At 49.1% G+C, this 25,966-nt stretch overlaps 3 protein-coding genes across 9 annotated transcripts in view; 2 read left to right on the top strand and 1 right to left on the bottom strand.

Annotated features, from left to right (window-relative positions):
- The window catches only part of ADK (adenosine kinase), an 888,023-nt gene that overhangs the window by 672,865 nt on the left and 189,192 nt on the right, over positions 1-25,966 (top strand). The window lies entirely within an intron of this gene.
- On the bottom strand, positions 1,717-15,974 carry DUSP13B (dual specificity phosphatase 13B). 7 transcript variants are annotated; one of them, XR_014000263.1, is made up of 8 exons: positions 15,777-15,974; positions 14,774-14,991; positions 12,953-13,160; positions 10,557-10,757; positions 9,095-9,189; positions 5,359-5,532; positions 3,352-3,572; positions 1,717-2,640 (listed from the first exon to the last, which is right to left on the bottom strand). XR_014000263.1 is itself a non-coding variant. In XM_081158391.1 (7 exons), the coding sequence occupies exons 1-7, from the start codon at positions 15,926-15,928 to the stop codon at positions 2,438-2,440; spliced, it is 1,254 nt and encodes a 417-aa protein (XP_081014517.1). In that variant the 5' UTR covers positions 15,929-15,953; the 3' UTR covers positions 1,717-2,437. The 7 variants fall into 7 exon arrangements, 5 of the variants coding, with proteins under 5 accessions (XP_081014517.1, XP_081014518.1, XP_081014520.1 ...); XM_081158391.1 differs by lacking the exon at positions 14,774-14,991 and having other exon boundaries at positions 15,777-15,953; XM_081158392.1 differs by lacking the exons at positions 9,095-9,189; positions 14,774-14,991; positions 15,777-15,974 and having other exon boundaries at positions 12,953-13,078.
- The window catches only part of SAMD8 (sterile alpha motif domain containing 8), a 48,219-nt gene continuing 39,820 nt past the window's right edge, over positions 17,568-25,966 (top strand). The window contains exon 1 of the mRNA XM_081158450.1: positions 17,568-17,811. Coding sequence (XP_081014576.1) covers positions 17,638-17,811 — 174 coding nt within the window. The 5' untranslated portion in view covers positions 17,568-17,637. The remainder of the gene's footprint in view (positions 17,812-25,966) is intronic.

Genomic DNA, 25,966 nt, shown 5'->3' with positions numbered 1-25,966 from the left:
CTGGTTTGCTCAGACGCAGCACCTTTTTTGATTTGCACAGAGAAAAAGCAATTGCCCTCTGGAAACAGACCACATGGCAGAGAAGGGCAAAAGCTCCTCAAACCCCCAAAAGAGGGCAGAGCTGGCCCCAGACAGCCTTGGTGAGGAGTGAGGGCGAGATTGTCAAAGGTGGCCCGAGGGTACACGGTGAACTAGGAAGGGCACGTAGGGCAGCCAAATGGTGAGGCGCATGCAGGAGGAGCTGGGAGGAGAGCAGGCACCCGCTGGAGGAAGGCCTAGTCCTGGCCTGAGCTAGGATCCGCTCCCCCTGGTGGCCTCTGTGGACAGGGCTGAGTGGCAATGGTGCCATCTTGTGGCTGCTGGACCATGGAAACAGAGCAGTACCTGATGCTGGGTCAGAGCCAGAGTGTGGGAGCCACCCGGAGGGACACGGAGCCCAGGCAAAGCCCGGTGAGAGACAGCACTTGGAAGGGAATGATAAGGCACGAGGCGATTATAATTCAGAGTGACAGGAGTATCGTAAGAGGTGATGGACGTTTTGGTAGCCAGGGAGGAGCACTTCTCTCAGGCTAGGGGGTCTAGGAAAGCTTTCTGGGGAGACATCTAAAGGGAAGCCTCAGGGAGACCACAGTGGAGAGTAGTGAGAGTGCGGCATTCCGGTGGTGCAACTGGAAGCGTGTGCAAGTTACCAGAGGTGCGAGAGGTGCATTCTGGGAACAGCAGGTGGGTTGAGGCTTCTTAATGACGTGGCATGTATGAGACTAGAATTGCAAGCGCCATACGACTGGGGTCTGAGTTCTCAGGTAACGAGGCTTCTCTATACTTTGTCAAGGCCTTTGGACTTTGGGGGTTGTAAGCAGAGGAGTGAGTTGACCAGATTTTCATTTTAGTAAGATGTTTGCATGTCTCATGGAGATCGGAGGGGCCAGGCTGGGGGCCGAGCTTGTTGTAAGAATCCAGGGGAGAGGTGAGGCTGGCTTGAACTTGAGTAGTCGTGACAAAGATGAAGTTAAGCGAGCAGATCCAGGTTGTGTTTAGGAGGAGGAATCGATAGGCTGATTGGATGGGGGGCAGGAGTCGCTGACTTGGGTAGCAATGGCTGTCCCGCTAGGAAGAGAAGTGAGTCAGGGTAGGTTTGAAGTTCAAAGGCTGTGTTCAAATAGAGGTGGCCAGTGGGATACAGAGGCTTTGAGCTCAGGAAGGAGACTGTGCCGGCCATAGGGGTCTGGGAGTGATCAGCCTAGAGATGTGAACTGAGGCTGTGGAAGCAAGAGGATCCCCCAGGAGGGCAAAGACCCCAAGGGGGAGAAAAAGCGGAGGACAGAACCCTGAGAAACCTTGACCTTTTTGGGTCAGTTGGAGGAGGCAGGGGCTAAATAGGGGAAACCGGAGAGGGAGAGGGGAAGGCTGCCCATTTAATCCTCGTGACACCTGGTACCACTTACAGGTGAGGAATCTGCAGGCTTTATATTGTTTTACTAGGCCACAAGTACAAAGAAACTCAGAGCTAAATGTTTTGCTCCATCACATAACTGCCCTTCGCCTAGGATTTCTGGGGTATCTCCTCCCCAACTCCTATCCTCTTGTTTAATCCCCATGTTTTCTAGGTGTCTGTAATTTTGTAAGCAGAGTGTAAATTAAAAGATCGGTGGGATTCAAGAGGTGCTATTTGCACACAGTGAATTATTCTTGTTTTTTTTTATTTTATTTATTTTTAGAGAGGAAGGAAGGGGGGAGAGAGATAGAGAGGGAGAGAGAGGGAGAGAGACATCAATCGGCTGCCCCCTCCACATGTGCCTGACAGGGGGTCGAACCCGTGACCTTCGGGTGCACAAGATGATGCTCCAACGGAGCCACACGGGCCAGGGCAGCACAGTGGGGACAGTGATGCAGCAAACTTTGGTCTATATTCGGGCAACCTGGCTCTTGGCTGATGGTATGAGGAGGACAAGGTGGAGAAAGGTCAGCTAGTCCTCAGCACTCGTACCCCACTCCTTCCTCTTGCACCCAAGCTCGGTAGCACTAAATGGCCCTCACCTGCCCTCCTTGCGCAGGAAGCCTTGCCAGGGACTCGGACTCCTCCTCTAGGCAGCGTCGTACTGACCCAGAGCTGTAAAACCTTCTGGACACCGTGGCCATCCCTGGAGTGAGCCACCACCCCACAAACCACCAGAAGGTCTCCTGTCTTTATTATGATGAACTTTTTATTATAGAGACAGACTGAACTCTTTTGCAAAAAGAATCTCTGGACTGGGTCAGGAATACCCATCTGCTAAAGGTTACCACCTAGCTCTCCCTGCCTCTGCCTCAGCTAAGCCCTCACTTGCAACGTTCATCTCAAGGTCACTGGAAACAGCAGAGGCTGCTGTCCCCAGGGCCAGGCTGCTGAGTTGGGCCACGCTGGCCGGAGAGTCAGGGCTCCTGGCTGTCCGCCAGGTCAGAGTCGCCCCGTCTCCCGCCCAAGTCGGTTGTCCAGAACCTGGAGCTGCCGGAGGAAACCCGAGTTGGGGCAGATGTCACGGTGGGCCTGCACCCTCTGGATGGCCTCCACCAGGGTCATGTTCTCGTAGATCATGAGGAAGGCCAGGACGACCGTGGCGGAGCGGCTCACCCCCATGGCGCAGTGTACCAGCACGCGGCCTGCAGGGAGACCCAACCTAGCATCAACTACCTGCCCTTGTACCACCCACCCGTTTGGGAATCAGAGATACTTCTGGCCGTCCTCAGCCCACCCATCGCAGGGTCCTGGAATGCTGACACTGTGTTCACTGTCAGCTGGGGCAAATGAGGCCCAGAGAGGGAAAGGAACTAGCTCAGAGTCACACAGCAAGTTAGTGGCAGAGCTAAGGTTAGCAGCTGGGATTCCCTTCTCCTGGTTCAAGGTGCTTCCTCCGGCATCCTTTGCAACTCTGGGGAGTGGGGGGAGGACAGTACTCCTGGAGTCCCCTGGGTTTGTGGCAGATTACATGGGGCATCTACCTGTCTCTCCCCCAAGTTCTGCCCTCTCCCCTGTCCCTCAAGTCCTATGCCAAGGCTTTGTTTTAGAGGAGTCTGCTCAAGAGCCTTTGCTGGGTCCTGTGCATTATGCCCAGCACCTGGTCTCTTACTGAGGGATATGGCTATACTGATGACCACACTGGTCCTTAGTTATGTCTGTGATTGTTGGTTTCCAGGATGTCTCTGAAGGGGATGCTCACTAAGTGGTAGTAGCTATTTACCCCATGGGGTGGGAGGGTTGTTAGAGAGGTTTGTGGTTCAGGACACTACCTATCAGTGCTACTGGAAAAATGGATAGCCCCAGATCTCAACCCCACCTCCATCTCCACCCCAGTCCCTTCCCCAGGAGCTCACCTTGAGGAACACTGAGGGCACTCCGGATGTATCGAGCAACGGGTAGAAAGTAGACACTGAGGTCAAAGAAGGGGTTGTCATCGGCCTCGATGCCATAGTACTCCAAGGGCATTCCGTGGTAGAACTTGGCACCTGTGTCCACTTGAAACTTGCCTGCGGCAACATTCACAACGTGGGTGATGCCCAGCTGGGTCAGCTTACTCTTGTCCCGGGCTGCGTACCTGGAGGGGGGACACGGGGAGCTTGGAATTGGGAGGTGGGGGTAGATCTCCCTGGTCAGTTCTGGCTGTGCTGGAACTTGTCCCCTTCCCTCCTCTGCCACCCCCACCAAGGGTAGAGACTGGAACCAGTGAACTGGCCGGGGACGAAAGGGCTCCTCTAGTTAGAGTTTAAGACTCCCTTGCCCTAGCTGCTTTGGCTCAGTGGTTAGAGTACTGGCCCATGTACTGAAGGGTCCCAGGTTCGATTCTGGCCAAAGGGCATGTATCTCGGCACGTATCTCGGTTGCAGGCCTCAATCCCCAGTCTTGGTCGGCACACACATGGGTGGGAGGCAACCAATCAATGTGCCTCTCTCACGTCGTTGTTTCTGTCTGTCTGTCCATCTCTCTCTCCCCCTTCCACTCTCTCTGAAAAGCAATAGAAAAAAATATCCTTGGGTAAGGGTTAAAAAAAAAAAAAAGATTCCCTTTCACTTAGGCCAACTTTTCTGGAGAGCATTTTGGCCACATGCATCAAAAGCCTTAAAAATGTACACGTACTTTGCCCAGCAAGTCTCCTTCTAGGGACTTAATTAAAGAAAGAATCTAAGCTATGCCCACAGGCATCTGTAAATTGGATCTAGTGATATTTTAAGATGGTGAAAAACTGGGAGGCAATCACTAAATATCCTTTAATAGGAGACTGAGTATGCGCAGGTAAACGAACTACTATGCAACCACTAAAATTTGGTAGATACAGGTAAACAAGGAAAGGTGTTCATGCGATATTGAGAACCTGTGGAAAATGCACAATACAAAACAGAACATTGTTTAAGAAGGTTTTAAAAATATGGAGTATGATTCCATTAAAGAAGCTTTCTATATAAAGCAGATTACAAAATGAGATTAGAAAGTGGTATCATTTTTGTAAAAAACAAATGTGAAAATGCATTTATGTATGTATGAGTGTATGTATTTTTTAAAAGGCAACGAGGACTTTATTACTTGTTATCTGTAGGGAGGAAGCATATTTGCCATATTGTTAACAAGACACTGATCACTATTCTCTAAATATTAAGGAACATTTCTAAAATCCACATATATTGGCCCATATGTTCTACATTTTAAGAAAATTTTTAGAGAAAATGACTCAGTTCTATTCTCTATATACACCCTAGAGAAACTCGTGTGTGTGTTACCAGGACACATGTACTAGAATGTTCCTAGGATCACTGTTCATAATAGCCAAAAACTGAAACAACTCAAGGGTTTGTATACAAATAAAATGCATAAACTATGGGGTATTCACACAATCACATAGTTACAGCAGTAAAAACAAACGAATGAGCTGCAGCTACACATAATAACATGGGTGAATCTTACAATTTTGAGCTAACTGGCCAGGCACAAAACACACACACAGTATAATTCCACTCATTTAACTTTAAAAGACAGACAAAACTAACTATGTGGTTAGGTAGATGAGTGGTAACAGTAGAAAGAAAAGCAAGGAAACAATTATTTCAACACTTAGTGGTTATCTACAGGGAAAGGGTTATAATGAGGAGGTTTCAGAGGCATCAGTAATGCCCTATTTCTTGGCCTGGGTGGTGAAACTTCAAAAAAAGCTCTGTGCATTTTCCTCATGAGTGTTCTGCTTCCCAAAGTAAAAGAATAATTTCTATAAACGGGAAGAAACATGTGGAAAGAGATTATGGGAGGCAAAGAGGGTGCCACCCATGCCCCTAGAGGGCTCTGGGAGAGGCTCCCCTTCCGCTCCCCCACTCTCCCACGTGTGTCCTACTTACGCGTCTCCCAGGAAGAGGTTGGGCCAGACCTCATTGACGTGGCTCAGCATGGGGGCCCGACGGACCCACAGCAAGCGCTGTAGTGAGGACAGCGTCGGTGGCTGGTAGGGGGACACTGGGACTGTTCCGTGGATCTTGGGCCTCCGGAGGTCCTGCTTTTGCAAGGAGTCCATCCTGGAATAGGGTGGACACCGCGGTGGCTAGAGGCTTGCTCCCTGAAGGTGGATCCAGCTGACCCAGAGGCCCAAGAGTGGTGCAGAGCCCAGGTGGCACTGGGATGATGTGAGAAGGGCCTCAGCTAGTTCGCATGAGGTTATTAACCAGCTCGGCTGGGGCTGAGACCTAGACCCTTTCCCAAGGAACAAGGGAATCAACCCCTTGTTACCCTCTTTCCTGCCCTCTCCAGAAACCCCTGAGGTCAGAAACTTTGGCCAATGAGTCCTTGGGGCTCCCTGTTTGTGTTGATGAGTCAGTGCAGACCCAACCCTTTAAGTCGCTGGTCACATGGGACTTTGTAGGGATGGAGACTTCAGATGGCTGTGGCTCCCTACAACCTGGGCAGTTTGTCTCAAGCCCCCTCCTCTGCTACTTCTAGGGCTGGTCCTCAGGCCCCCACACCCTCCATTTTCAGGTGCTTGGAGAGCAGAGTCCATCTCTGGAGTGAGGGGCCTGGGCTATGAACCACATTTGTTAGCATTTCCATACTGAATGAACCCTCTTAGGGGCCTGGTGCCTCACTTGTGGTAGGTCCTTATTTTACATGAAGCTCAGAGAGAAATTTTTTAAGTGACACCCAAAACCATATGGCTGATATGTAGCAAGGCTGTGGTTTCAATACAGGTCTGTGATCCTGCACTTCAGTCCTCAAGTCTTCCAGTTAATACCTTGGGGACTCCAGAGAGTGGTCACTAACCCATCCAACTCTACAGGGGAGCCTGGCATTGCTGTTACACGTGTGCCTACAAGTCCTGGGACCTTCTTCCTTACCCCAACAACTCTGGCCAGCGCTGCAGGTCAGACCTCCCCCAGGTGGGCTGGGTTGTCTCAGGAGTCAGCTGGTTGAGGTGGTCTGGGGCCCTGCTGAGCTGGGCTGTCAGTGGCACCAGTACGTGGGTCTGGTGCCGTGCTGGTAAGGGGTGCCTATCTTGGCTAACTGTCCCTGGCCCTCTCAACCAATAACTAGGGAAGGTACAAACTGGAAAAAACATCTTTTCTTTGGTGCCAGGACCAGAGAGAGAAACAGGCACCCAGGAGGCCACTGGCTTGGCCAAGCTCACCCAGCGGGCAGCCTGTGGGCAGGGCGGAAGTGAAGACCCTGATTTCCCCCTCATTCCCCTCAGCGACCTCTCAGGGCAGGCTGAGTGGCCTGCCACCTACCTAGGGCATGGTCTAGGGCTGGGAGTGGGGGAGTAGGGGCAGGGACAGAACTAAGCACTTGATCAGAATGGGGCTTGGGTAGGTTCCGCCCAGAACACAAATGCTGTGAAGCGGCTAGAATTCCAGGCCCTCCTCTTGGAGTCCATGGGGGTGGGGCCCCAGAGCAGACCTAGGCCCTGTGGAGGGAAGCACAGTCCTTCCAAACCCCAGGCCTTTGCTATGCCGGGCATCCCTTTGGGATTAAAAGCTCTTGGGCCTGGAACTCCACATGGAGATGGGAGGCTGCTACCTGAAGTGGTGGGAAGGGAACTTTAGAGAGAGGGAGGGAGAGCCTAGCCATGATCTATGTTGTGGCCTCAGGCAAGTCTTTGCCCCAATCTTGGCCACATTTTTCATGTTAAACATCCTGGTCTTGCCTGACTGAGGAGCCACTAGGGGTCTGACCTGAGAATGAGAGAAATGGCTGGGTGTACAGCAACTACAGGGTGGAGAGCCGTGTAGTTAGGATGGGGTATGCCCCTAAGCCCCAGGGTCATCCAGAAGCCACACTGGTCTGGAGCCCCTGGCTGGAGCTTGAGCCCCAGGCAGGGCAGATGGGGCTTTGGGAAGTCTGGTGGCGGTGTGCAGGCCTCTGAGCTTGGCATGGGGTAAGGCTGCCCCCCAGTGGCCAGTGGGTGCCTTGCAGCCCAGCTGAGCCTGGGAGAGGACAGCCAGGCTTCAGCTGGGCACTGTTCCTCCTGGAGGCTCCTGGGCAGAGGGGGAGATAGCAGAAGGATCAAGGATTGGGGGCTCCTAAGCCACAGCCTCCGCCTCAGCCTCCTAGGGAACCTAGGCCCAGGCCTTGGACTAAGGGGGGCTCCTTGTCTGGTCCCATCTAGGGCCTCCCTCCTGATGCTCATGGATGTGTCCCTCACCTGTCTACTCCATCCCACTTTTGCCGGCTGAGTCAGGCCCAGCCCCGTGCTCATTGGCTCATCCTTCAAGCCCCAGAGACACTCAAGGAAGGGGAGTTGGTGGCTGCAACAACTCCCCTGGTTTCTGCCACCCACAGACTGCCAAGGACCCTGCCTGACACTTCCTCCCACATCTCCTCAGCCATCTGAGGGTGAAGCGAGGCCCAGCCTCCAGCAGGGACTGGGTTGGTTTGGCTGTTCTCCCCATTCCCTCTAACCCTCATTTGGCCTCCTTCCTGCATCGCCCCCTAAGCCGAACGGAGGCCTCTGTAGGCAGCAGCTTGCCTGCTCTGTGTTGCTGCTGTTGACAAGTTCAGACACTTGTCTTCTGTCTTTGTATCTCTCCTCCTCTCTGTGTTGCTCTCCCAGTGGCCTCTGTCTCCCGTCCTGTCATGGGAGCTCATGCTGCTCCACAGCCTCCCAGCAACCCTGCATGCTGGTGGCCTCAGGCCAAAGCACAGGTCGTCTCAGGGCAGGGGGCAGCTGTTTGCCACCCACCTCCTCAGCTCCAGCTCCAGCTCCAGGAGATATTCCCCCTGCTCTTCCCTGCTGCTCACTCTCTCTGCCTCTTCCTCCCCACCAGGCAGACCAGGTGGGACTGTGGCCACAAGACAGGTGGGGCTGGAGACCTCTGAGGAGTCTGGTGAAGGAAGCCTCAGAGAGTGGGGCAGGTGGGCTGCCAATGGTGAGCTGCCAGTGGGTTTGTGCACCCAGCGTGCAGACCATGGAGGAGGGCAGACCTGGGCAGAGCTCTTAGGTCTGGTGCTTGTATCTGTGAACTTCTCTGAGCCAGTGTCCTCACTGGGGCTGCTGTGAGAACCCTATGAGGTAATAAATGTAAGGCACTTCCCACAGGGTCTGCCTCATAGTAGATGCCCAATAAATGGTGCATCTTACTGTTATCACTATTATTATTATTACTGTTACCCATTCAGACCTCAGCCATCCTGGGTAGGAGGTAACTTTCCCATGGGACCGTGAGGCTTGGTCTTTATCTCTGTTTCCTGATATCTGTTTCTCTGGTGATGATAATTATTATAGTCTCCACTTACTAAGGATGTACTATGTACCAGCCAGAGCTAAGGGCTTTATATTTTCTCATTGTATCCTCACCGTACCCTTATGAGGCAGGTAATATTAGTATCCCCATTTTACAGGTAAGGAAACTGAGACTCAGAGAGATTAAGCAATATACCCAAAGTCACATAGCCAAGAAGTGTGGGAGCCAGGATTTAAGCTCAGGTCTTTCTGACTCTACCATGCTTTGTCTGACCCAGTCTATCCCCCAGTCTAACCCAATCCCCTCCCTGCCCCCACCACAATACACACAGGCAATGGTGCCCTGGTCCTCATTACCCAGCAAACTCTATGTCTCCCCCACCCCCGAAATAGGGCCACTCACCCACCTGTGGGGGTATCTGGCCCTGGCTGTGGTCTTCTCTGACAGGCACGGTGTGCTGCTGACTTCCAGCCACTTGTCTCTGCACACTTGATGCTGTTTCTATTTTTGATTTGAGTTTAATTATAAAGCATGATGTGCTGCTCCCCTCTCTGGCCTCCCCCTGCCATTCCCCACTTACCCACTGGTCCCATGGCATAATCAGTGCCACACCCAGACAGGCACCTGGCCCTGCTTGAACAGAGGCAGGCGGCAGGAATATGCCTGAGGCATACGTGTATGTGTATATTGATTGTGGGGCAGGGAGAAGGAAGATCGAATAAACCATTTTAAAAGCTCCTTTGGTGCCTTGGCCAGTTTGGCTCAGTAGTTAGAGCATCAGCCCACGGATCCAAGAGTCCTGGGTTCAATTCCTGGTCAAGGGAACGTACCTGGGTTGCAGGTTCAGTCCCGGCCCCAGTCAGGGCATGTAGGGGAAGCAACCAATCCATGTGTCTCTCTCACATCGAATTCCTTCCTTCCCTTCCTCCCTCCCTCCCTCCCTCCCTCCCTCCCTTCCTCCCTCCCTCCTTTCTTCCATTCCTCTTTTCCTCCCTTCCTCCTTTCTCTAAAAAAAAAAATCAATGGAAAAATATCCTTCAGTGAGGATTAAAAACAAAAAACTAATAAGTAAATGAATAAATAAAAGCTCCCTTGGCTTTCAAGGGTGGTGTGGAGCACGGGCAGAAAATTAATGCTGGAAGGCTCTTCTATGGAGGACAGGGAAGAAGCCAGCCTGAATCACACACAACTGGTGGCATTGCCAACATCGGAACCCACGTCCAAGGGCCTTTAGTTGGGGGCTGAGGGTTACAGGACTGGCCCAGGATTAAGATCTAGAAGACTCAGGCTCAGGGAAGTAAGGGAGACAGACAGACAGAAGCGTCAGTGGGGTTCAGAGTAGGTCTTCAGACCAACCCTGGCCTGCAGTCAGAGCCGTGTGTCCAGAAGCCACTCTGTCCTCTGGCAAGTTCCTCCTTCCCCCAGAAGGCATTCCTGGCCCAGGTGCCACCATCCCATGAGGCCAGTAAGATGGTCTTTAAGGTCCCTCCTAAGGTTAACTGTGATCACTTTGAGACCTTGGATTGGGGCCTATTAAGAACCCTCCCTGCTCTCCAGAGACCCTCTTCATATACCCAGCACTCTTCCTCGCGCTCACTGCCGGGTAACGTGCACAGACATATGGGTACCTGCAGCCATACCTACATGGGTCTCTGAAGGCTGAGCTCCAGGCAGTAAGGCTCAGCCCCTGCTGGGGCTCCCTGGGGGCCCTAGGGAGAGCTGGTGGACGCGGCGGTGGACAAGGGCTGCTGTGAACAATTACAATCACCTCTGGCTCTCCTCCCATGCTCCCCCACCCCCTCCAAGGGACTTTGGGGTCCCTGGCCGAGGAGCCTCAGGGCTTGGCTGAGAGGGTGGCCCATTCCCACCTGTGGGGACTGAAGACAGTGGCTGAGAGGGAGTGCAGGCAGCCGGAGGAATCGGATGGAGTAGCAGGCTCTAGGACGGACCCCACACTGGGCTCTTTCCATCTTCTCGGTGTCCACCTGGGCCAGAGCCTTCAGAAACACCAACAGGGCCAGCAGGGTGGCAAAGTGGCAGAGCCCTGTGGCAGGGAGTAAGGACCAGCTCTGGGGGAGAGATGAGCTTCATGTTACATGTTACTTCATGTAAACCAAGGCCCAGATTGGCTGGGGCCACATCACTGAGTCAGGGGTGGGAGCTGCCACCTAAACCTGCTTCTACTTTGAGCACTATGGGTAAGGTCCAGAGGGTGCAGGTGCTGGGAGAGATGAGGAGGTAGGTTTGGGGCCCCAGGCTCGGAGCCCCTCATCTTGCAGAGTCCCCAGGGCTGCTGTATACCTAGGCTGCACACTGCACAACTCCCAGGGGCGCCAGTTGCACAGCATATTTGGTGGATGGCACCCCCAGGAACTGTGCAATGTGGTTGCCCAAATGACTCCCCCAAAGCCAGCTGCCTGATGGGAAAATGCTGAGGTTCGGGGTCAGGGTATTTTAGAGCCTCAGGCCGAGGAACTGGGGTGACTGGGCATGATCAGAGGTCTGCTTCTCTGCCAGGCTCCTGAAGATGGTTTAGAGGAAAGAGGGCAGGGTGGGAACATGCATTCCTGTCCTACTCTTGGCTCCCGCAGAGCTCCACACAGTCTTCCACCCAGCTTAGCCCAGGCCTAGTCCCAGCTCCAGCTATAACCCTAATTTCCTTCCATTACACTCACCCCCCAAATTCTAAACCTAGCCCTCTGTGCTGCCCTCCTCCCCATCCCCAACATGCTCATCCTCCTGACAGTGTGTGCAAAGGGGTCGAACTGCTAAAATGCTCCCCCTTGGTTGGGCTGGCTATGCATTCAGAGACCAAAACCGCTCTTCTGGGTGGGGGGTGGGGGGTGGGGGAAGATTCAGGCCATGCTCTTGGCAGGAGGAGAAAGCTGTCCCTCTTCCAACTACCAGGAGAGCCTAGGCCAGCCACCCACCCCCACTGGCATCCCCTGTGAGCCAGTGGGAGGCAAGGCACAGCCAAAGTCAAGGTTGAGGAGAGCCGAGGAAAGGAGCAGTAAGGGTAGCAGGAGTTGGAGGCTGGTCAGGGGAGTGGACATCAGCTCTGGAGGCCTAACCGCCCGCTGATGGCCCTCAGGGCGGGGGTGTGATGCGGGGAAGGTAGGCTGCTGGAGCCAGCCAGGGACAGCCCCAGCCTGGGTGTGGTGGGAAAAGGGCAGTGGGTACTCTGCAGCTGCCTCATAATCCTGGCACCACCCCAGGAAGAGACACCCTTGCCTCCTCCCAACTGAGCTGGAGGAAAACACAGGGTCGATGCCAAAGAAATTACAGCGGCCCCTCAGTGGCCATTTGTGGACTGAGAGCCTGAGAAGCAGTGTTGTTGCTGAGTAGCCCAATTTCTCCCACTGGGCGGCTGGGGACACTGGGGCCTCCAGCAGGAGGGGAGCGGCTTGGGGAGGGAGCAAGAAGGCAGGAGTAAATGGACGCAGGAAGGAGTCTGAATAGACTTCAGTGAGACCTTTATGTCCTAAAGGGGTCCCCAGGACCACAGAGAGAGGGAGGTGAGGGAGAGTCCTTCTGTTGACCTGAATTCAGATTGGGTGGGGGCAGGTAGGGAGTGGGATGCTGGGTCTAAGGCAGAGAATGGACTGTGTGACGACAGAACTTTACATCAGCAAGGTTGTGTGGGGAGCTCATGGCTGGGGGCAGGAACACCGGTCTCCTTTCCATGTGGGAATGGTGAGGCAGGGCTGACGTGAGAATTAACGCACTTTCTCCCCAGATCTGGAGGGAAGGTGTGCAGAAGTGCGGGAGGGTTCCGACAGCCCACAGGTGCCAGGACTGGCTGGGCTGCTGCCTTGGTGGGGTTTAGGTGAGCCCACCACAGGCTTTCGGGCAAGGAGGCAGGGCAGGGCAGCGTCAGGACCAGGCAGGAAGGCCTCACCTCTTTCGTTTTATGCTTTCCATCCTCTCTGGGGTCTGAAGAATCTGGGTAGGCCAGGAGACAGAGGGCCCTACTGGAGGCTTATCTTGGCTGGGACTGGTAAGACCTTGGGTCAGCGAGGGAAGCCCAGCAGGCTGGACAGTGGGCCAGGTGCCCTTCAACCCTCAGTTCCAGCCAGACACAGCCCTGACAACTGACCTGTGAACTGGGCCCATCCCATGTCCCCTACGAACCCTCACCTGACCTCTCACTTCCAGCCCTCACTGGCCTCCCCCTCCATGCTCCCTGCCCAGCTCTCACCTGACCTCTCGCCTCTTAGTGCACCCAGCCTTGCTCCCTCATCCCCTCACCCTGCCCAGCCCTCACCTGGCTCCTCAGCTCCGGCCTGCACCCCGCAGCCTCTGGTCCAGCTGGCAGAGCTGGTGAAGGAAGCCTCGGTTGGGGAAGACCCAGCGGTGCTGCCTCACGGTGATCACTGCCTGGCGCAGGGACATCTGCTGGTGCAGCATGAGGTAGGCCAGGACCAGTGTGGCGGAGCGGCTCACACCTACCACACAGTGCACCAGGACCTTGGCTGAGGAAGACATCCTGGTGAAAGATCCTTTCCCACCGGTAGGCCCACCCAGGTGCTGGGGTGGGGACCCAAGTTCTTTTCCCTACTCTGCCTAGGGTGGACTCCGTGACAAACCCTGGCCAAATCATTCAACACCTATGGGCCTCAGTTTCTTGATCTGTCAAATGTGTAGACCAGAACCTATTTTGCCTACCCTTGTGATGGGGTCCCAAGTCCTTAGCATGGCTTATAAGACTCTCCATGAACAGACCCCCGCTGATCCTGCAGCCTCATGTCAGGCTGTCCCACCCTGACCTTCAGCTCTAGGAACACAGGGTAACTTTCAGTTCCCTGAAGCTGTCATGGTCTCTGGCCTCCAGCCTTAGCACATGCTATTCCAATGCCTTGTAAATCCTTCCCCCTGCTCTTGGTCTGACTAACATTCACTACTCATCTGTCAGGTTTCAGCTTCTTCGCATAGGCTTTCCTGACCACTCATGGTATCGCCTGAATCACAGAGCAGCTCATCCTTTTTGTATGTGGCCCAGTGAATACTGCTGTAGAGGGAAGTCACCCTGCCTCCTCTGAATTCAGCACCCCTGCCCTGTGCTCCCACAGCTTTTCACATTTGCCCACTCATATGAGTAGCACTCATAATACTTTACATTTTGACCCTCTTTCCACCAAACACAATGACAGGTTCTGCAAGGGCAGGCACCTTGCCTTGTCTAAGTGTGAATTCCCAGCATCTAGCTCAGTGCCTGGCACAGAGAAGATAATAAATAGCTGGTGAGTGAATGGATGAAAAAATGAATGTCAGAGTGCTTTGGATATTAAGCAGCGCTATGAGGCGCGGTCTTGTCTCTCCCATCACACAGATGAGAAACTGAAGTCCAGAGAGGGGTGCTGGCTTGCCCGGGTTCAGGTAGCAAGGGTCACAGCTCTCACCCAGAATAAACACATGATAGGGCTCAGCCTCCCCCAGGTCCCTTGTTGTCCCCTGGGTGTTAGAAGTTTTTTCCATTTGAAAGTACTTTGAGGCACCAATCAGACATCTAGGTACCAAATGTCGATTTCCAAAGGCTGAGTGCTGCATAGAAACAACTGTTTTGCTGTTTAGGAGGCCTGGCTTCCAGCCCCAGGGCTGCTCCTAACTTGTGGCATGATCTTGTATTCCAGGCCTCAGTTTCCCTGTATGTGAAGCTATGTAGTTGGAGAAGTTGTTGAAGCACTGAGCAGAGGATTTTTAAAAACCTGATGGCTTTTTAAAAACTAGGGATGGTTGGGATCCTCCCCTGACACCTCTGGGAGGACCCAGTGCGGCTCTCGCTACAGAGCGCACTGTGCCTTTCCCCGCCCCCTCCCCCCAAGTGCACTTTCCTTGACTCTCTCCTTCTCCTGGGTTTGGGGGCCCTTCTTTTGCCTCTGTGGCTTGTTTCCTGAGCCCATTTCTTCTATGGCTCACTTCTACCTCTGTGACTTTCTGGATAAACCTTCTCTTACAGTCTGAAAAAAATAAAATAAAATAAAAAACACCAAAAAACTAGGGATGGGAGGGCACTGATGTTTGAAGGGAAACTGGACATCCCCCCATGACTGAACAGGATGGATATGAGATCAGACCCCTGTCCTACCCCCGGGTGTGCTGAGGCCACGGTGGATGAAGTCAGCTGCAGAGGAGAAGTAGGCACTGATGTCAAAATCGGGGAGGTCGTGGGCTGGCACTCCCAGATAGCTCACACTGCTGCCGTAGAAGTCAGGGCCGCCCTGACAGTAGAGGCCCCCGTGGGCGGCGTTCAGCACGTGGGTGATGCCCAGCTTCCATAGCTCAAAGCGGTTATTTGCTGTGGCCCTGGGGAAGGGAGGAAGGGGTCTGGATGCTGGCTGAGCCATGGGGTCCTGGAAGGAGGCTTTGTCAGGCCCTCTACTTCAGAAGGATGGAGCCATTAGGGTCCAAAGGGAGTCGGAAGGAACCCAGCAAGCTAGAGCTGGGATCCACAACTCAGAGCTTTCTGGTCAGAGAGCTGGTGGTATAGGAAGTTATCTTTAGCCCCTCTTTGCTTCCTGAGGTCATCTTCCCCTGCCCGGGCTAGGACTGGAAGGGATTGCCTCACCCCTGGAACCTAGCTGCCCCACCCTTCCTCCATGCCCTATGCCTTCCCACACACTTCCGGCCTTCCATGGCCACTACCTCATACCTGCTTCTACTCTGCAAATGTTTAGAGGTGACAACTTTCCTGATTCACCTTTAGTCAGGCTTCCTTGCCCACTGTGTCCAGAAGAGAGAGGCTAGGACCAGGAAGGGAAGCTCTCTGTCTAATCCATTTCATACGCCAAATCACCACTCCCCAGGCCTCTGCCTCCCAAACTCCTCAATTTTCCTGGACGTGCCAGCAGACTCCTGGAACTTCCAGGAGCTCCCCTTTCAGGCAGGCAAAGTCCCCTTCCCCTGGTGGCTGCATCTGGTCATTGCATGGTCCTCAGCACACAGGGGTCCTGGACAAAGTCCCTGGCCTAGAATGCTCAGAGCAGAGCTATTTCTCCATGTTCCCATCCCACCCCTATCTCTGGTAAAGAACCCGAGAACGGTCTCTACTTGTTCCCACTCCCACACCCCTTAGGCCAGCTACCACTCACGCATCTCCTATGTAAAGGTTGGGCCAAACTTCATCCACCCGGTTGCAAGAAGAAATTTCCCCCTCCCTCAGGAGCTCCTCCAGTTCCACAACGCTGGGGCAAGGAGTGGCTTCGGTATCTCCCCTCGGCTCTGGGAGCAAGGCCTCAGCCATGGGCCAGCCCACCCACTTCTCTGTCTCTGCCGTCACTCCTCTCTGCCTCTCCAGTGTCACTTCTCCTTCCCAGAGATTGGCAGGGACAGGTGGAACAGAAAGAAGTGACTCAGCATGTCACAGGGGCCTCCAGAGAGAACAGGACATTTTCTTCCCCAAGTCACCCCTGACAACCCCAAGCTCCATGACTACGTGAAATCAGACGTACCCCTGCAAACCACTCTATCCCTCCACCTCAGTTGCTTCATCTGCAAAGTAGGGATAATTGCACCTACCTTAAAGAACTGTGAGGACTTCATGAAACAAAGGCTATTCTGTCTCTAACACGTAGTATACGCTCAAGAAACATTTTTGAACAGGTTTAGAGGCCTGAAAAGGCTATTCCATTCTGAGGACTGAGTTAAAGCAGAGATCCTGGGTGGAGAAGGGGTGGTTGATTCCAAGGATGAATGACAGAAAAAGCACTGCAAGCCTGGGTCCAAACTGTACGGCTGTCGGATGAGTCTCCAGATTTAGGGCTCAGGAGAAGTTTCCTGAGTTGCAGAGTCAGAGAACGACCAGGGGGAGGCATGGAGGACCTCATCTAAAGGCTGCCCACAGGGTTCACGGGTGAAGGTTTGAACAGTGATTTTGTCATGAAGGTGGCTGATTTCTCAAAAGAGAAGGCCGAAAGGAGCCGTGTAAGTCAAAGGGGGAGAAGGGAGGTGAATGTTGCCCTCGACTTTCTGAAGAGCCTCCGGGCCCATTGTCAGAAACATTTTTGGGTTGGGAGGGGTATCCCTCTAATTATAAGGGCTTTTGTCTCCACAACAGGAACTGAGGAAGCATATCGGTCCTTCTGCCAGGGCTAGTTATTGGGAAAAGAAGTGAGATGTCTTGCCTGCTCTCAGATGACTTCGTGACGGCCCGAGGGCGCTGGGAGAAGGGCCGGCTGCTGCAGGAAGGCTCCCTGCTGCCCCGGCCTTGAGTCCAACTGGAGAGTAAAGTCCACACAGGACATCCCACGTAAACATGTTTACCCTGTCCCCATCCGCATTAGAGCCCCTGAGGTCTGTCTTGCACCGCTCGGGAAGCAAAACCAAGTTGGGGCTGGAGCCCAGGTCACAGACGGGTTTGGACTTGGCCTGTGAGCGGCTGGCAGAGCCTGGGCAGCTCCCACAGGGCAGGGTGGTGCAGCGGGGGGAGAAGCGCATGGGCTCTAAAGCCGGACAGTCTGAGTAGGAATAGTGGCTTTAGCACACAGTAGCTGCCCTAATTCGAACAAATTTCTTGGCCGTGTAGAGTCGGCACAAAGCTTAAGTGAGATATTTACATGGTCTTTGGCACAGGGACTGTCAGAGGGTAACTGGGCAATGAAGGGTAACAATGATCATTATGAGTTGGCTCTTGGAGAGGACCTGGCTGCTCCCTCTAGAGGAATTAGGATAATTTCCCTTTGTCCTCAAACCCCATTTACTAACCTCGCCGGCCCCGCCCCACCGTCCCTGTCCCATCTCCCTCGGCCTTTCGGCTGCGGGTCTGACGCATGCGCCCTTGGGGTTTCTTGCCGCGGCGCTCTCGCTCGCCTCCCGAGCTCCGCGTCTCTTCCGGTTTTGGCACCGCCCCCTCCCGTAGGGCTCCGCCTCCCGTCAGCAGGGCCCCGCCTCCTGAAGCAGTTCCGGTTTGGTTTTAGAGCAGTTGCCGAATCCGCCGAGACCTGGGCAGAAGCCATGCCCGCGCGCAGCCGCCACCGCTCGCGCCTCCACTCCAGGTCCCCTCCCCGGGCTCCGCCCCCGCCGCTCGTGGCGCTTCACTCCGGCGAGGCTCGGAGGGCCCCGGACTCAGACGGCGGCTCGGACGCCGACTCGGACCTGGGTCCCGGCAGCCCGCCTGGGACCGCGGAGGTGAGCGAGAGCTGAGGCGAGCGGGAGCTGAGGCTGAGGAGAGGGGAGTCTACCCCGCACCTGCAGCCAAGGGCGAGTGGGGTGTCAGGGATGAAGCCGGGGGCTGCCGAGGACAGGGAGCCGGAGGGGCCGCGGGAGACGGTTGAGGGAGCCCTGAGAGTCGGCTCCAGAATGGAATCTGAGGGAAATGGAGGTTGTTGAGCCGAGGGCCCGAGGGGGATGGCGATGGCCAGAGGCTGAGGGGTAAGTAGAGGCTGCGGGGCAAGCGGAGGCTGAGGGGCAGGAGGCAGTGGGAGACCGAGGGAGATGGAGCCTTGGAAAGGCCGGGGCTTGGAGGGTTTTGAAAGCCGGGTAGTGAGAGGAGGTCGAAGGGGCCCTGGGGAGTATGGGACGGGAGGAGGAGATGCTCTGGGGATAGGCGGTGAGGGCGAGGCGACCGCGTGGCCGGAGAGACGGAGCCGGGCGGGGACTGACGGGAGACCGCTGACCGGAGCGCGGCGGTGGTAACCGGGGGAAGCACTTAGGTTTGACTAGATGAGGGAGGGGTCTCGGATGGGAAGTCGTCTGGCCCCAAAGGGCCAGAAAAAGAGAAATGGAGTTAAAAAAAGAAAAGGAGCCCTTGGGGATCCAATTTCGGGCTTTGGCATTTTCACAGGTGTCTTTCAAAGCGTCGGGGATGGCTCGGGTCATACACTGGGACTGCGGGGCTTTCTCCTCAGCGGACAGCGGATCCTTTTGAAATCTGGGGCCGGAGGGGCGGTTCAGCACTGATTTGCCGAGAGGACGGGGGGGGGGGGGGGATAGTGAAAAGGAAGTGATGTTAGGAAATGAGAGTGAGTGAAAGGAGTGATTCTGAAGTAAAGGTACCATGTGGATTTCTTTTTTAAATTTAGGATTATATTCACTACCAGAGAAGTTTAGATCTTAAAAAAATACTTAATACATTACCTTTAAATTAAAAAAAAAAGTTAAACTCGCAACAGAAATTTGAACACTTAAGTTTTGCAGATACTCAGGAAAACCGGTTCCACTTTGACAGCTTGAGCTGACACACGTACTTACCGCAGGGTAAAAATACGGTCAGTGCAGGGGCCTGGGTTCAAAGCGTGCGCAAAACTGCGTGTGAAATCACCGCGGTCCAGGGGCCTGCCAGACCTTCCTCTTACCTGTAACTCCAGGATTGAAACTAGAGCGGTACTTTTGGCAGATTTGCAGGACCAGTATTAATGCAATTTTGCAGATATTGTACAAATAATATTTTTAGTAGAATGATCTAGAAAAATAAGAATAGAGGCTGCTTGTAGTTGGCAGTTAACGGAACTGGGATAGGTGGGTACACAGGTGTTTTTAATGGAAGAAATAGTACCAAAATTATAGTGGTGCCAGAAAAGTGATTGTAATATTTACATTTACTTTAGTATACATAAGTTAATTTCCTTTTGTAATTGTTAAATTATAACATGGCTTTATGAAATCTTTGACTTTGTTTTTCTTTTAGAACTTGTTGTCTGATGATAAGTTTTGCAAAGTTGTTGGCCATTTCAAAGCAAACTTTTCATCAAGTATTTCTACTCTAAATGGGTATCAACTGTTTATTCTTCATGACATGATAATTTGCTGATTGCAACAAGCTTTTTTTTTTTTAAATCCTCACAGGAGGGTATTTTTCCGTTGCTTTTGGGAGAGAGGGGAAAGGAGAGAAAGGGGGGTGGGGGAAAGACGAATCGATGAGACACATAGATTGGTTGCTTCCAGCACTTGCCCGGACCTGGGCCGGAGATGAGCCTGAGACCAAGGTATGTGCCCTTGGCCTGAATCAAAACCAGGATCCTTCAATCCGAGGGCCAGCACTCTAACCACTGAGCCACACCGGCTAGGGTGCAGCAAGCTTTTAAATTAGGTTATGTATATATGTCATATCTTCAAATGCTCAGTAGACTAGTAATTATTTCCTCAAAGGAGAGATGAATTCTTTGCTTTTAGCTGTTGTCAAAAGATTAATTCCCTTTTCTTTAACTGATCTATATAGTTGAAGTTTACATAGTATTTCTATTGTTTATATTTCAGCTTATCCTCACCAGACTGAGATCCTCTAGAGACCTTGTCTTCATACTTAGTTCCGAATAAGTCTTGGCATTAAAAATTTAGTTAACATCTATTAAGCAGCATCTTAATGTTACTGCAAAATCAAAAAAAGAAATTGTTAGATGGAGTTGTACAATTAATATATCAGCATGTTTAATAGTTATTTTTCTTTCCCTTTGATAGTTCTCACAATCACTTAGTTGCAAAGAAAATCAATTTAATGGTAGAGCTGTTTCTCTAAGGCAAGAAAATGTATATTCAGAAGAAGCCATCATGACTGCGATGGCAGAACATGCAGACATATTTAGATAAATCAGTTTTGGTTTCATTCTATTCTGCAAGCTCTCGTTCACATTGAACAACTACTTGTAAACATTTTTATTTTGTTAATCACCAGAGCCTCATGCTTTTTCAAAACTTTGCCATAGTTTTGCTGATTTAGAGACATTGTCATGGTTGTTCTGAGAATTGAAATTTGAACATTGTTTTATGAGAAACTGTTGAGTCACAGATGTAATGAATATTATTATTTTGTTTTATAAGGATGACCATATTAACTAGCTATTCTTTCAAAATTCATATCTCCAGGCCTGATATAATATTTAGTGTTAGTAGGGCATACCTAGCACAGCCATAACTTACCGATGGAAATCTTCCTCTCTTTATTCTTTATATGGTGGTATATTGTTAGTATATTGAAGGTTAAATTCATTTTTTAAATTTAAAGCTTCTGTAGCTTTGATTCTTTTTGTACATCAACTGACTTATATGAGATATGAATACAAATCTGTATTTTGCTAAATTACCGATGAAGCTCTTTTTAAAGATTATGGTATTAGTGGAAAAATGCAATATGAGCTAAGTGTAATTCTTTTAATGGATTTAGGTTATAGGGATGGACTACACAACAGTGCCCAGATTAAATGTTTTAATTTTTGCAGAGATTGGGGGAACTTAGTTTTTTTTTTTTTTCACTTTTCACTCATGTGTTTGTATTTGTTTACAGATAAGGTATTCTTATTTACATAATGCTGTATCTGTATTTATTTATTTTTTTTGCATGTGGTTTTGAAAACTTTTGAAATCTAGTTTTTTGGTTTGTTTTTTCCTAAGGGTATGATGTAACACATTGAGGGATAATATTTGGGTAAGAACAGAAAGAACCACTTGGCTAAAGGTAATCATGACAGTCATTTTACTTTAGGCGTTGCAGTTCTCTTGGCTTTGAGAAATCAAGAAGTTAACTAAAAGTAGGAGAGCATGGGCCAGGTGCGCTTGGAAAACAATTCAGTGTTTACATGCTGCCTCTGTTTGCCATCTAAATATGTGACTATGGATTTGTGACAGACCTGGGGTGTGAATATTCCTGCACCCCCTCCTCCTGTACATACAGCACCATCACTGGATCTAAGCTGAGCCTGGACTTCATGTTTCCATATTGAAATGGTGTTACTTCACCACACATTGAGCCCTCCCAGTAATCACTTCAGTACAGAATGCAACATAATGTGAGTCTATCCTGGCTCTTGTGTAGGATGGCAGAAACTGGGAAAACTTGGTTATAGTAGTTTCATCACAGTATTTTATTATAAAATAGTGTTTTATGATATGTACCTCAAGTGTTGTGGAGTCAGTGACCTATATTTGCATTTGTCTTAAATTTTTGTTGTGGGTTTTTGTTAAGCTTTTGAATTACAACAAAGGATAAGAGAGGTGGTAATATGTCTGTTATCTATTATCTTGACCTTTTTCTGTTCTCTTAAAATTTTAGGTGGGAAATTCTAGTAGGAGGTGAGAACCATGTTAATTTAGGGTCTTCCTACAGATTAAACTGTATCACAGAGTTATTGGAAATGCCAGCAAATTGGTTTTAGTTTGCTAAAACTAAATCACTGCTAGAGTGTCAAAAATGGATGGTAGGAAGTGGTTCAGAGTCTTTGAAATTGTTTTGTAATTACAGCAGATTTTATAGATGTTTTAGGAAAAAAATGCCCTGTGCTTACTAAGAAAAAGTAAACAATTTTTTATAAAAATCAAGAGAAAAGAATAGTTTTTGTTTGCTCACTGAAAATATTTTAATTTAGGATTAAAAAATTAAAATTGGCCCGGCTGGGCGTGGCTCAGCGGTTGATCGTTGGCCTAGGATCCAGGAGATCACAGTTCGATTCCCGGTCAGGGCACATGCCCGGGTTGCGGGCTCGGTCCCCAGTTGGGGGCGTGCAGGAGGCAGCTGATCAATGACTCTTTCATCATTGATGTTTCTATCTCTCTCTCCCTTGCCTTTCCTCTCTGAAAGCAATAAAGATATATTTTTTTTAAAAAATTAAATTGGGATTTAAAAAGCTTGATTGTCCCAAATACTACAAACTGTAGAGCTAAATGCCCAAAGTAAATCTTATCCTCCTACATTATAGTTTAGGCTTTTTGCTTTAATAAAAATTACTTTTATGCTCTAGTGTATGGATCTATAAGCTACTGCAATTTGTCTCTATTATGTGCATATTAAATAAGCTTTATTAGTTAAAATTGGATTTAAGCTTATTTTAGCATGAGTGCAACAGTAATGTATAATTGCCCTAAGGAGGATATATTGATACTAACTTTACATAGTTTTAAAAAAATTTCTTCTTTTTTTGCTTTGGAATATGGATATTATTCTTTAGGTTTCATACATCACTTAGAAACAAAAACTTAAAATTTTTACTGTATACCAGATGAGTAATAACTTCTAAAAACAGCACATTTTGTATATATGAATCAAATTATATCATTTGTTCTAAATTCCTTTAGGGGCCTTTGCATGTATGGTTTTTAAAGTCAATATGTGCTTTTTAAATTGTTTCAGACAGTTATGCTCTAGATCTTTAGAGTGTTTTGTGTGTATACACACACCATCAGGTGAAGCTACAAGCAAAATCCAGCATATTTAAACCACTACAATCCCCATCTGAATGTGGACATTGGTTCTGCAAATCTTTACACTGAGAGAGTAGAGTTTTTATTTTGTTGATATATCCTTTGTATTCTAAAGAATGCCTAATGATAAATTAGAAGCCATTGGTCTCTTGTGTGTTTGCATAATTAAGCCCTTAGAATAGTTTGTGTTTTCCACTTATTGGTGCCTGTCACTTTAGGAAATTACCCCAATTTCTTCCTAAATTCTTAAAGTACTTTTAGGTATCAGTAATAATCAATTGCATATGACATACTTTTAAAAAATGTTGGTGAGTGCAGTGCTCCTGTTGAAATACTTTTATTTAGTTATATTTGATATTAAATAAGTCTTTATATAAGAAACTGTTGTTAATGTGTAGAATTCCACATTAGTTAACTGGAATCACTATTGTGTTGCTATTCTGTTTCTTAGTTAATGTTACTTGATTACATTGTTGCTTTGCTGAAAGTTAATTCCACCCTAAGCAAAACCTTTAAAAGATTTAAAAGTTGTTTTCAGCCCTAGCCAGTTTTGCTCAGTGGCTAGAGCATTGGCCTGTGGACTGAAGGGTCCCAGGTTTCAGTTGCAGGCTTGCCCTGGTCAGGGCGCATGCGGGAGGCAGTCAATAGATGTGTGTCTCTCACATCGATGTCTCTGTCTCTCTGTCTCTTTCTCTCTCTCTGTGTCTCTCTCTGTCTCCCTCCCTCCCCCTTCCACTCTCTGAAAAGCAATGGAAAAAATATCCTCAGGTGAGGATTAAATAAAAAAAGTTGTTTTCAAATGCTTATGTTTATTTTTTATTAACCAAAAGATTTCCAGAATTAAGAGTGGGTTTGACTATTAGTTGACAGATGACACTCCTAATGATTTAATTTCAGGCTTCGGGCAACACTAGCAGAAAGAGGAGTTGATAATGATGGCAATGCTAGCTTACGTTTACTGAGCAGTTTCTATTTGCCAAGCATTATTATAACAAGCCTATGGTATAGGAACTAGTATTCTCCTCACTTTACAGATAAAAACAATGAGACCCAACGAGGTTAAGTAACTGCTGCCAGGTCACATAACTGTAAGTGATAAATCCACAGTTTGAACCTAGGCAGTTTGATTCCAGAGCCAGTACTCTTAACTACTATGCTTTCTGGATTTTATATCAGATTCTATTGTGGAATAGCTGTCTGAAAGTTTTTAAACTCTCTAGCCTTAGTTTCTTCAGGTGTAAATTAGGGAATTGTACCAGATCCTCCCAGTTTGCTTCCAATTCTAACATTGTAAGAATTCTGTCATTCTAATTTACCAAGTGTGATGTGTTTAATGTCTCTGATTAGTTTCTGTTTGTCACCTCTTAAAGTATAAAGGTTAAGTCATTTTCCAAAGTCACACTGTTTATGGGAGAGGGAATGGATCTATAATGAGATCTTCTCTTGGATTTATTGGTCTTACTAGTTGCCTCACTATTTCTTATCTTTTATTAGTGTGTATATCCATACATAGGTTAATAATTGAATTTAATTGATTTTCTTAATTTTCTATCCATATCTATTTACGTGTAATGTGCTTCAAACAGTTAAAAATATTGTTTTCATTTTTTTGAAAAGGACCATTTCCCTCTGATTATTAAGCATTATGTGCTCATTGTATAACTTTTAGAAGTTTTAGAAATATTTAGAGAGTGAAAGAGTCCGCTGGAAGAGTATTAATAGTTTGATATTTTATTTATTTAAAGATATGTACATATACTATTTTTAGAACATTTTCCTCCTTTTTAAAAAAACCTAAAACTTTTTATTTTGAAATAGAGATTCACAATTTTGTAGAGTAAAAGTTTTTTTAATTTTGTTGAAGTCTAATTTATCTTTTTTTGTTTGTTTGTTTTGGATTGTGTTTTTGAGCATCATGTTTAGGAGCTCTTTGTCCTAGTGCCTGAAGATTTTCTTCACAATTATTTTAAAAATAATTATAGTTACAAAGATAGAACAGAAAGCTCCCATGCACCTTTTACCCAGTTTCCTGCAGTGGTTACATCTTACATAATTATAGTATAGTATCAAGACCAGGAAGTTGACATTTGTTTAATGTGTGTGTCTAATTGTTTCATTTTGTTATGAATTGATTTGTGTAACCATTGCCCCAATCAAGATATAGAATTTGTCTATCATTATAAAGATCTCCCTTGGCCTACCTTTTATTATGGACCTCCCACTCCCCAATATACACTATCTCTTACCTCTGGCAACCTCTAATTTGTTTTCCATCTGTATAATTTTGTCATTTTGAGGATGTTATATAAATGGAATCATAACCTAGATGACCTTTTGAGATTGGCTTTTTTCCCTCAGCATATGAAGCCCTTGAGACCAATCTAAGTTATTGTGTGTATCCGTAGTGTATTCATTTTTATTGCTGAGTAGTATTCCATGATATGGATGTATCACACTTTGTTTAACTATTCATATATTGTGGGATAATTTGGTTTTTTATTATCCCCTTGGTTGGAGGAGTGGGAAGATGAGTGTGTGTGCTTGGCCTCCTTACCACTGGGCACCAGTGGGCAGTAGTGTTAGTCCTGACTCTCCACTAGGCCTTCTCTGACAGCACCTCAGCAGGGAGTGGGGAGGGGGTGCCTCATCCATGCTGAGTAGGGTCCAGGCTCCCCTTATGGTCTCCACTAACACCATGTTAACTGATGGGGAAGGACTTGTGACAGACTGCTCCCTCTTGGCCTTCTCTGATATCACTCAGTAGCAAGGGAAGAGGGGAGGTATGGCCTAGTTACTGTAGCCCGACAAGTTTAGAAATGTAGGCTTTCCACTCAGCCTTTGCTAGTGGAGGTGGGGCCATGGTTTTTTCTATAGTGTTTAGCTGGAATAGAGCAGTAGTTGTTTAAAAGGTTTTTCTTGCTAGGCTATGTCTTTTCTGGTTCTTTGGCTGGAGAAAACAGGCTTTTCTTGGGACTCTTTGTCTGTATCCATTGGCATTTCCAGGTTTCTGGCTTTTCCAGTACCCTCTCTGTGATTTGTGGCAAAATAAACAAACAAAACACCCAGACAATTCACCATTGTGTTTTTTGCCTCCTGTTTCAAGGTGCCTAGCTAGCCTGCCTTCCTGTCTTCACCTGTCAGTCATCTTGGATTT

The sequence above is a fragment of the Miniopterus schreibersii genome, assembly GCF_964146895.1.
Source record: "Miniopterus schreibersii genome assembly, chromosome: 14".
Classification (NCBI taxonomy): Eukaryota; Metazoa; Chordata; class Mammalia; order Chiroptera; family Miniopteridae; genus Miniopterus; species Miniopterus schreibersii.
The sequence above is the reverse complement of the archived record's forward strand: the minus strand, read 5'-3'. Positions and strand labels throughout refer to the sequence as shown.

Bases quoted from the DNA above. Each gene is read 5' to 3' on its own strand.
- DUSP13B (XM_081158391.1), bottom strand. From the start codon at position 15,928: ATGGCTGAGGCCTTGCTCCCAGAGCCGAGGGGAGATACCGAAGCCACT. The intron at 13,161-15,776 runs GTGAGTGGTAGC...TGTCTTCCTCAG, and splicing joins AACCTTTACATAGGAGATGC to CCAAGGTCCTGGTGCACTGT. The intron at 9,190-10,556 runs GTGGGAATGGGC...AATCAAAAATAG, and splicing joins ACTGTCTTCAGTCCCCACAG to AAACAGCATCAAGTGTGCAG.